A 10663-nucleotide genomic window follows, 5' to 3' on the forward strand; every position below is an offset into this window, starting at 1 on the left:
AACGCGGTGCCTCCGGACCCCCCGCGCCGGGGGGCGGGTACCGACGGGCGCCTGTCGGGGATACCACTTAGACACTCACGCAAAAGGGATCCCTCCGCTGGGTCATTTAGTCCCTCAGCGCCGCTCTCCTCGCTTGTGCCCCTGCCGCTTCTTTCCCGGGACGGCACCGCGTCGGTGTGGCAGACACTTCTCGCCGCCTCCCCGCCGCAGCTGCCGTACCCGCTCCAGCCGGGCTGGGGCTGTGGCGGCCGAGCTCGGGGCGATGGGGCGCGCTTGGTGGCCGAGAAGAAGAAGATGCTGAGGGGGATGCCTTGCCCTAAGTGCCCCCTGGCTGGGCTGAGGGCAGGCCCGGGGCCTGCCCCGCCCGCGCTGTGGGACGTTCCCTCGGCGGCACCTCGCTGGGGACGGCAGCGGGGAGGCAGAGGGATCTCTCCCCCTCAGCCCTGTCAGGGTGCAGCTATGCCGGTAAAGCTAATCCAGCGTCTCCTGCCGTGCTTGCGCGCTTCTCTGAACTAGCTCTGGGCATTGGGCAGCTCCGCGGCGAGTCTCGCCAGCTGACTAATGCACCTGGAAACCGCCCTAGCAACAGGCTAATTGCTGTACGAGTAAAGGTTAATTTCGGTCTGGCCAGGGTAGCAGCCCGTTTAATGGAAGGGATGGGAAGGCAAGGTACAGAGAAGGAAGAATTGGATCAGCCTTTTTGCAGCAGCGTGGCTGAGAGCCTCATGCGGGGGAGTGGGGGCAACAAAACTTTTTAGAATGACAGCAGGGTGGTTGCGAAAGAATGGCTGGTGAGCTGGCTGCTACTTAATGGCTGTGTTTTGAACTAATCTGTTAAAACAGGTGGTTGTTAATCAGAATAGTTATTTGATAGGTGCTTTTACAGAGACGTTGCAACTCGTGTTGAGACTGCTGCTTGCAGCACTATAAAGTTATTCTAATGTTGTAGGAGTATGTTCCAGTTACAGAAGGGCAAAGCTTGGTTTTTATGGCATCAGACTTATATAATGAATATGTATTTTTGTAGCAATGTTTTTTGAGCTTGGTTGGTTCTGTGCATCATTGAAATAACTGTATTGATGTGTGAATAGATCAGCTAAATAAACTCGATATACACTAGATAGTAAGAAATGTTATGTAAACTACTAGTTATATACAAAATGCTATCACCATCCAAAAGTCTGCTCCAATATGTCCTTCAGGTACAAGCCAAGGTCTTTCTATGTGATAGCTCTTAAGGAAGGATTTTTTTTTTTGATGAACAGTTCTTGGCATAACAAAATGCCATAATAAAGCATCTTCTGAGTTAGTTTTTTGTAGGACTAATGAGTTGAACTGGCTCATGAGAGACTGGAGAAGTGCCAGAGCACGTGTTCAGTACACAGGAAGAGTGTGGGGAATACGGAATGGCAACTTTTTCCTTCTGATGACAGGACTGTTACAACCTTAGTTTGTACAGTCCTTGGGTTAATCATACAGCTGGTTTACAACTTGCGTATTAATAGGACAGAGGTTGGCTTGGTTCTTGCAGCTGACTTTCATGTTTCTTTAAAAATATGGTTTTGTCAATGAAGTAACACAGAGTATTTGACTGTGATAATTGTCACAGATGGCATCTTGAGGCATTGGTTTATTTCCCTCACCTTTCCAAGTAAGGGAATGAAAGCATATCTTCTAGCAGCTATGTTGTTTATTGTGAAATCTGAGGTTTTTTTCCACTTGGGCTTCTTAGAAATCTAGAGCTGAATGGAACCTCAAAATACCATCTCAGTAAGCTGAGCTTACTGAACTGAGGCACAATCATATTTTCCTAGACAACTGCTGGTAGATGTTTGTCTAACATTCTTAAAACTTTACTGTACTCTGGTATTCACATCGGTGGCTAGTGTCACTTGTCTCAATTAAATAGACCCAGGGCTTTAACTTCTTGTTTTAGGGTATGTTTTCTAACCCTATTCCTATTTACGGAGTAGTCCCGGTTTTTGATCATCTTACATCTGTTTCTGGGGTTGAGATTCAGTCTGTCAGAATGGGAATATCCAGGAAGTTTCTATTCCCTGTTGGCCTTGGTTAGGTGCAGGGTTGTAAAGTGGGAAAGGGAATGATGAGTGCTGTAGGTCCAGTCATTTGTAAATAACCAGATTCAGGAATAGCAGGCCTGTACCTGTTTGTTTGGAGAAATTTGTTTTTTTTCCCCCATGTAAAACAGTGACTGGTGCCCTTCTGGCTGACCAACAGTTCCTGGTTCCAATGACCTTCCCCTCTTCTCCCACAGAAAGAGTTTATCATGTTGGGCTCTGGATTCAAGGCTGAGCGCTTGCGAGTCAACCTGCGCCTTGTCATCAATCGCCTCAAACTACTGGAGAAAAAGAAGAGTGAGTATTTGAGGGGGCAGGTGTGACCCAGGATGCTTTTGGGGCTCAGGAGACTTGAGGAGAAGATTTTTCTGGAGTCAGGGTACTTTCATGGGCTGAGTATGGAGTAGCCTTTTGCTTTTCCTTGCTGGACCCAGGCCTTGCTGTCTGCCCCGGTATGCAAGCACCCAGAGGAGCAGGCTGGCCACAACGTGGCCTCTGTCCACCTTCCTGGCGGGTGTCAGAGTGCAGTTTATGGGGTGGTAACTGTGGGCCATGTGTGGAGGGACATGCCAGTTTGCCCTGGGGGGCTTTTCCTGGGCTTTCTGTGCCCACAGCATAGTGGGGAACTTCCTGGGTGCTGTGGGAGGCTCTCCCCCACCTGTGCTGTCCTGCCCAGACACAGGTAAGATCCATGGTTCTGATTGACTCTGCAGGGAAGTTGAAGGTGTAGGAGCATTTCTAGCAGCTAAAAGCCCACTCCTTTCTCCCATGAGTTAGTGTGCTAGGACCTAGACACAAGGGCTCCACCAAAGCATGGCTCAGTGTCTTGCACTGCAGAGATTCGATGAAGGAGAGAGAGAAGCTCATGATGGCTTTGTGTGTGGTGGGGACTGCGGGCAGGTGCAAAGGCAGCAGCCCCTGCCAGCACAGTGACTGGCCTTGGGGATATGTGCTGTAGCTGAGTTGGCCCAGAAGGCAAGGAAGGAGATTGCAGATTATCTGGCATCCGGAAAAGATGAGCGTGCCAGGATTCGTGTGGAGCACATCATCCGTGAAGATTACCTTGTGGAGGCCATGGAGATCCTGGAGCTGTACTGCGATCTGCTGCTAGCCCGCTTTGGCTTGATTCAGTCCATGAAGTAAGCTCTGGCCTAGAGGGTATGCTGTGGGAGAGGGTCCAGGCCCCCTGGGCTCAGGGAGGGGTACTGCTGGGGGCAGGCCTGGGATACAGAAGGGCGCTTGTTTGTCTCAGTGTCCTAGGGCCTCCAGAGAACTTTTCTTCCCCAGGCAGGGAAGACTCTGGAGCCCAGCATGGAGGATGGGGACTTTCAGGCTAAGCAGATTGAGGGCAGCAAAGACTAGCTGCTTGGTGCGGAGATAGGATTGTCTTCTGTTGTCCTTAGGGAGCTGGACTCTGGCCTGGCAGAAGCAGTATCTACACTGATTTGGGCTGCACCACGACTCCAGTCAGAAGTGGCTGAGTTGAAGATTGTGAGTAGGGTTGTTTGAGGGGTGTTACACATGGAGGGTGGGTGTGACGCTGCCAGAAGCTGGTGGAAGCCTTTGTCTGGGACTCTGTGTCATCAAGGCAGAGGACATGTTTTTATGGGCTCTGCAGATGGAGACCCCAGCATAGGCGTCCCTGGAACATCAGGGATGGCTAAGGCTGCTCAGCTGGGGCACTCAGTGGCAGAAATGAGGGCGATCGGGGGGCGGGAGGGGGCAGGCAGCTGTAGGGGCCACAGCAGATGTGCAGTGTGTGGTGGGGGAAAGCAAGGGTGTACATGTTCCCAGAGTTTCTCTCCTGCTGCAGGTTGCTGACCAGCTGTGTGCCAAGTACAGCAAGGAGTATGGGAAGCTGTGCCGGACAAACCAGATTGGAACAGTCAATGACAGGGTAATGACCTGGTGGAACCGCTGTAGCCAGCTGGAGCTCGCAGAACAGACATGCCTGCTGTGGCTCTCTGCCCCTTTTTCCTGTGGCCAGTGGCTGATGCCTGTGGCTCACTGCATAGTAGGGGGGGCCAGTTGTGCTGCCTGCATTGGAGCGTGGGAGCGTAGTGCTGAGGTCCCTGGCAGGTGGGGCCCTGCTGTGCTGGCTGTGGATGGAGAGGAGCAGAGCACGTGGAGCGCTGGCCTGTGGTTGCCCGCAGCCTCCTCTGCAGCAGTGCTGCACTGGGAGGAAAGGCCTCCCCAAGGCTGCACTGTGCTCCCTGCAGCAGGTGGCCCTGGCTGGGATAGAGCTCTGCTGCGCTGCACTGCCCCAGTCCCGCTGAGTGTCTCTGCACCCTTGTGTTCCAGCTGATGCACAAGCTGAGCGTGGAGGCGCCGCCCAAGATTCTGGTGGAGAGATACCTCATCGAGATTGCCAAGAACTACAATGTGCCCTATGAGCCTGACTCTGTGGTGATGGTGAGTGAGGCACCTGCAAGTCTGGAGCTCCCTTCTGTGTTCCAGTGGCTGAAATGTCCTGTTAGTGCTGTGCGGGCTTTCAGAGGACAGGGCTGTGGCATTGCAGCAAACTCGGTGGTAATTGTGCTTTGGTATCTTCTAGACAGCCCTAGCATAGCACGATCCCTGCTCCTTCCCACAGCCCTACGGCATGTGGCTGTAGTTAGTCATGCTATAGTCTGGTTCCCTTTCTGATTCCCATTAATATCACTGTGTAGCTGCTGTCTGTTCTGTCCTTGTTGTGTTGTCCCATCTTGTCCAGTGACAAATGCTGCATCTAATGCTGTTCAGAGGGCTGTGATCAGAATAGAGATGCGTTGGCGAGCAGAATTCTTCCACCCTCTCCAGGCTGAAGCCCCTGCAGGCGGAGAGGCAGATCTGATTGATGTGGGATTCACAGATGATGTGAAGAAGGGTGGCCATGGAGGGGGAGGAGGTGGTGGATTTACAGCCCCGCTGGTTGGTCATGATGGAATAGTACCCATGCCAGTGATGATGCCTATGCCCATGCCAACACCAAATCCACCCTTCTCCTATCCACCTCCAAAGGGACCGGTAAGTGCCTTTGCTTTGAGAATTCCCTTTTTCTGTGGAAGACTCTGATTGTGGTGCTTAGCCCTGTGCCTGCTGATTGGGAATTGTCTGTACCTGATAGCTTGATGTGTCAGAAGGCCATTGTGTTGCTGTGAGACTGCATGGGATGGAAATTGTTGGCAGTGCAGCTGAAGCTTCATGTTGCTTCTTGACTGTGGAGGTTCCTACCCCTGTTCTCCAGCCAGCCCTCTTTGCCTTCAGGGAACAGAGGAGTCCAGACTTAACTCCTGAGGCAGTCTTCTGACTGTCAGGCTTTTGACCAGGGGTTGGAGCTGCATTTTGAAGTTGGTAGGCTGGTAGTGTGCCAAGATTCAGTCAAGGAAATCAGGTGAGTTTTGTGGGGTGAGAACAGCACAGAAAAATGCGGAAGTGCCCTGCCTTCAGACCTGCAAGGGGAGGGGACAAAGCCAATGGCTCTTGGAGATGGTTTGTTGTGAGGGTGGAAGGTGGGAGCTGAAAAGAGCACTGTTCTCTGAATTCAGTCATTTACAGGATATCTGTGTAGACCAGAGAGTGGCAGAACAGTGGGATGGCTTGGAGTCTTAACATGGTCCCAGCAATGCTGCAGTGTTTTTTTGTGGAAAATCTGGGCCAAGTATCATCAGCTGGCTGAAGGCCCAGGCATAAATGTGCTGAGGACTTGTGCCAAATCTAGGTCTTTGTATTATCCTTACTTGTAACACAACAGTGCCTCAAAGCCTCGAGTGAGCCAGAGACTTCCTTCCTGTTTTGTGATACTGCACTCAGGAGAAATGGCTCAAGTGTGCTTAAGGTAGGGTATTACCCTTTTTGTCCTGGTACTTCTAGTGCCTTGAAAGATGTAGTGTTTAGTTGTGCTGCTTCTTTAGAATAACCCACAGTCCTGTTAGGTGGGTCTGGTTGCTCCATGTGACTACATCTGACTTAATACTTAAGAATCTTTTCCTAGTAAGTATAAACTATATCAGGTTGGATACTTGCCTGCATTTATCTTAAGACTACTACTTTCTCTGACTCCCATAGCAGCTGTAGGTGTATTGTGTCCCATGGTCATTCTCCCAGGTGAGTAGTCTGGTGCATGACTCTAATCTTTCTGTACAGGAGAACTTCAACGGCCTACCTGTGGGGACCTACCAGCCTTTTAGTAACATCCATCCACCACCAATTCCGGCAAGCCCACCAACATATGACTCTGTAAGTGCCTGAGCTGAATCACCATTGTAGGCAGCAGCGGGAACCTCAAAGAGAGTGCAGTGGTAGCCAGGGAAAAGGAAAATGTTCATTAAGCACATTCCTGTCAACCTTTGGAGCTTTTGGGGTGGTGCTTGGCATTGCTTATGGGTGCAGTGAATCACTGAGTGCATGTGATGGGAGAATGACTTGTGAGAAGTTCCTCATTCAGCTCTGCTTTGGCTGCAAAGGAAAGCCAAGATATATTTTATGGCTTTGTTAAAATGGTAGTAAGCAGTTAACAAGTAGAGTCTACAAATTCCGTGGTTTTTTTTTTTCAACGTGAAGGGTTTATCACCTTCGGTCTGTTAAATTACGGCTTTTGAACTAATTCATAGTTAGCCCGGATGAAAATTTTGGCTGACCGAGATGATGTCTGTTTAAACACTCTTCCTTTCCCAGACTTTTCTCAGTCCTTTGGGACAACAAAGGAGAGGCTGGAGTCTTCTCTTTCTACGCTTGTCTATGTTTTGTTGCTGCAGTTCATGATCATGCCTCTCACTTTGCTTTCTGTGACATGCTTCTTGTTTTTACAGTATCCTGAGTAGGGATGAGCATAGCCAAGTACCTGTGTGTGCTAACACCTTGTAGTAGCTGCACAGCACCCTTTGAGTCCAGGAGATATAGGCATAGATGCAGCAGTTGTTAGCTGGGTAGAGATAGATGGCATTGACTGCAGCCCACAGGGAATGAGGAGTTATACCAGCACAATTGACCATGCCGTGGGCCTTTGTCCCAACCGGACCAAGACCTGATATGGGGTCATTTTGTACCTTGCTACTGGTTACAAGGACCTATCTACTGTTTATGAAAGAAAGGAAGCAGTAGCTGTGATTAATGTGGATGAAGAGGGCGGTCTTCTCCCACTGAGGTCCTTGATAAATATTTTAGACCTGCTAGTGGAGATATGCTCTGTTTATCCAGTTCCAGAATATGGCCAGTGAAGCTGCTTTGATTGACAGGGAGGCAGAGTGTTGTGGTTTAACCTCAGTTGGCAACTGAGTTCCACACAGCCAGCCACTCACTCCTCCCCACCCCACCCCCCCCAGTGGGATGGGGGAGAGAATTGGAAGAGTAGAAGTGAGAAAAACTCGTGGGTTGAGATAAAAACAGTTTAATAATTGAAATAAAATAATAATAATGTAATAATAATACACAAATTTCCCCAGTTGTACTGAGCATGATGTCACATGGTATGGAATGTTTCTTTGGCCAGTTTGGCTGTGCCCCCCCCAGCTTCTTGTGCACCTGCAGCCTTCTCAGTTGGTAGAGCATGGGAAACTGAAAAATCCTTGACCAGTGCAAGCACTACCTAGCAACAACTAAAACATCAGTGTGTTATCAGTTTTGTTCTTCTCCTAAATCCAAAACACAGCACTGTACCAGCTACTAAGAAGGAAATTAACTCTATCCCTGCCGAAACCAGGACAGAGAGGAAAGTCGAAGCACTGCCTCCTTTTCGTGGGAAGAGAGGCAGATTCTTCTGAGTGTGCTGGAAGCCAGGGCTGTCTGCCTTCTTGGGGAGGGGTGGGGTATGCATTGCTCTGCGTGGGTGTGGCTGCTGTTGCCCGTGAGCAGTTCCTGCACACCTATGTGATCCTGTGCCTGGTAGGAGAGAGAGCTGTAGTAACTGAGAGTCTTTTCCAGATTGATGAGCCTAATGCTGACAAGGATGCTTCTGCGCCGGTGGCTGGTGAGTATGTCAAGAGGTATGGGAAACCTAGGGTGGTTAGGGGCTGTGGTTAGCTTGGGATCCCAGTGTTCCTGGGAGGAAGCTTTCCATATAGGGAACAATGTGTAGAACTCTACTCATCTTAAGAGCAGGATTTGAGTTTGGAGAGGATTCTGACGGAAATGGAGGGTATCCTCTCAAAACAGGGAGGATCCAGACTTCCGCTGGGAAACTCAAGAACTAGAGTTTGACTTCGGAGTCAGTACTGGGTCTCCAGCTTAAGCTGTCTCATTAGACCAAGTATAGGGCGTTGCAGGATAAAACGAGAAAGGAACAGCTCTAAGTGATGATATATTTTTACACGGCGTGAATAATACTGTTCTGCAGCAATAGAATGAGAGAAGTAAGCACTAAGAAGGTAGATAGGTTGGTATTAATGTCAGTGTTGAGATTCCCGCAGCAGAGCGGGACTAGTAGAAATAGCTGTTATGCCTTTGTCCATCTGCCTAAAGGCTTACGAGGTGCTTCATGCATCGTGATTGGATCATAACAAAATTCTCCTGCCTTGTACAGTGTGATTCTGCTCTGTGTGTTTTGAAAGCACTTGTTCTCTCTAGCACTTGATAAGGACAGAGAGGGTTTTTAGAGTAAGTAGACCTTCGACAGCTCCAGCAAGGATTTCTGACGATCTAAGAGTCCTCTGGGCAGTGTTGATGATGCGTGCTGAAGAAGATAGGCCTATGGGTGCACTGGATCTGGCTGTGTGCTTCAGTTTGACAGCTGAGTGACAGCATGTGATACCTGCATGTGTCTTGAGGAGGTGTTGGAATGGAGAGAACTGGGACTTTGAGTCCCCATGATGCAGTCCAGCCAGTATAGGGGTGTGGGAGCTTCAGCCCACCTGCAGCTGGCTATGGGCAGTGGAGGGGGATCTCCTACTGTCTGGTGCAGCCATAGGATAGGGTCACCCACCTAGATCTGTCATGGCTGCAGCCTCTTGCAGCCATATAAACCTGAAACCTTGTGCTTTTCCCCGTTGAGCGCAGTTGGAGGTGCGTGACCACTGGTCCTGTTCAGAAAAATACATTGGTACTGCCTCTTCCGTAGAACGATCTTTCTTTTGTGTGTCTCTGTTTTGCCTCGTGAGAGTGTGATGATGGTGAGGTGAAATGATATTTCTCTTATTCTAAATAGGGCCCGGGCCCAAGTCAGAAGCTCCTCCTAAACCAGGAGCTGGAGCTCTTAATACCTGTGATAACTTTGTGCTGCCTGAATTACCATCTGTGCCAGATACGCTGCCAACAGCATCTGCCGGCGCCAACTCTTCTGCCTCTGAAGACATTGACTTTGATGATCTTTCTCGGAGATTTGAGGAGCTAAAGAAGAAAACATAAAATTGACTGGGCTGTAACTCCAGTGTGAGGGGCAGGAGCTGTGACAGCTGCTTCTCTCTGAAACAGACTCCCCTTGAAATTGGTTTCCTGTATTAACCTCAAATGAACGCGCTCTTCTTTTTGAGCTCTCTTCCTGCTGTACTTAAACCAAATGCTGCCGCTTTCCCAATCTTTGTTACTCCAGGAGGTGAACTGTGGGGAATCTTGTAAGACTGGAGCAGGGAACAGCCTCTGTCAGTCTGGGTAGCTGTACAGGAAAGCCATGTGTGACATTCTGGGTGCCATTCCTGGCTGCCTCCACAGCGGCTCTGTGCTCCCTCCCACAGAGAAGGGAGGTGAAGGCTGAAACGTGACAGGGCTTTCTCCTTTCCCCTGGTGGTCTCAAGGGCAGCAGCAGCATCCACAAGCTGCCCCTCTCTGCTCGATGGTAAGGGTGATTAAGTCCCTTTGGTCAGGCTTCTAACTAATAGGGGAGGAGGCAGGGAATACGGTCATGAGGGGACGCAGCATTGCCCTTGAGGCTGTGCAGCACGCTGGCACTTCTGCCATCTCCCTGGCTCCAGCTGTATCTGGTTGCGGTTTGCCTGATGTCCTCTTTTGCTCCCACTGGAGTCTCGGGGAGCCCTCCGTGGCCGCTGCTGCGTTCTCGGTGGGGGATCTGTTTGCAGGAAGGCAGCGCTGTGTGCTTTCCTGTTCAGCAGCATGTCCCGCCGGGAGGGCGAGCTGGCCAGGCTGCGGGCGAGCAGAGCGATGTGGTGTGTGCTGGCTGCGCCATAGCCTGCACCAGCTCCTTTCTCACTGGGTATTGAACGTGTACGGAGAGCTGAGGTCAAGGAGACTCTGATGGGAGACGTGGCAGTAACTGTGCTTGCCCCTGAGCAAGGGGGTGGGAGATCTCTGGGGCTGGGGTGGCTGTTCCCCTCGGCCTGGGTGCAGGGTGGGCTGCTGAGCGCGGTGTGCTCCCTTCTGCGTAGCGTGTCTGCGTGTAATGCTTTCACACAACTCTTCCTTGACGTTCTCGGTTGGTTTGTATCTTACAGGTTGGTTCCTAATAAAGCCTAGCCTTGTGAGCAGCGGTGTCCAGGGGGCCGGGGGGTGCTTTTATCCGGGGGCGCACGGCGACGGGACCCTCTTTGCTGCAGGGGCGTGGCTGTGGCCGTCGAGCGGGCGGTGCGGTAGCGCTGCCCCCGCGGTTCTGCTTTTCGGTGGGCCCTGCCTCCCCCCGGGTCGTGCTCCTCCAGGCCGCGGAGCCCTGGGGGGGTGAG

General features: G+C 51.0%; 1 protein-coding gene across 2 annotated transcripts; it reads left to right on the forward strand.

Annotated features, from left to right (window-relative positions):
- Positions 1–2257: 2257 nt before the first annotated feature.
- On the forward strand, positions 2258–10470 carry IST1 (IST1, ESCRT-III associated factor). 2 transcript variants are annotated; one of them, XM_009289431.2, is made up of 9 exons: positions 2258–2375; positions 3037–3217; positions 3482–3569; positions 3892–3975; positions 4380–4490; positions 4878–5084; positions 6204–6296; positions 7980–8025; positions 9199–10470. In XM_009289431.2, the coding sequence occupies exons 1-9, from the start codon at positions 2288–2290 to the stop codon at positions 9396–9398; spliced, it is 1098 nt and encodes a 365-aa protein (XP_009287706.1). In that variant the 5' UTR covers positions 2258–2287; the 3' UTR covers positions 9399–10470. The 2 variants fall into 2 exon arrangements, with proteins under 2 accessions (XP_009287706.1, XP_009287707.1); XM_009289432.1 differs by lacking the exon at positions 3037–3217 and having other exon boundaries at positions 2276–2375.
- The last annotated feature ends 193 nt before the right edge of the window (positions 10471–10663 follow it).

Source organism: Aptenodytes forsteri, unplaced genomic scaffold, assembly GCF_000699145.1.
Source record: "Aptenodytes forsteri isolate BGI_AS27 unplaced genomic scaffold, ASM69914v1 Scaffold269, whole genome shotgun sequence".
Lineage (NCBI taxonomy): Eukaryota > Metazoa > Chordata > Aves > Sphenisciformes > Spheniscidae > Aptenodytes > Aptenodytes forsteri.

Bases quoted from the DNA above. Each gene is read 5' to 3' on its own strand.
- IST1 (XM_009289431.2), top strand. From the start codon at position 2,288: ATGTTGGGCTCTGGATTCAAGGCTGAGCGCTTGCGAGTCAACCTGCGC. The intron at 3,570-3,891 runs GTGAGTAGGGTT...CTCCTGCTGCAG, and splicing joins AAGTGGCTGAGTTGAAGATT to GTTGCTGACCAGCTGTGTGC. The intron at 4,491-4,877 runs GTGAGTGAGGCA...CACCCTCTCCAG, and splicing joins AGCCTGACTCTGTGGTGATG to GCTGAAGCCCCTGCAGGCGG.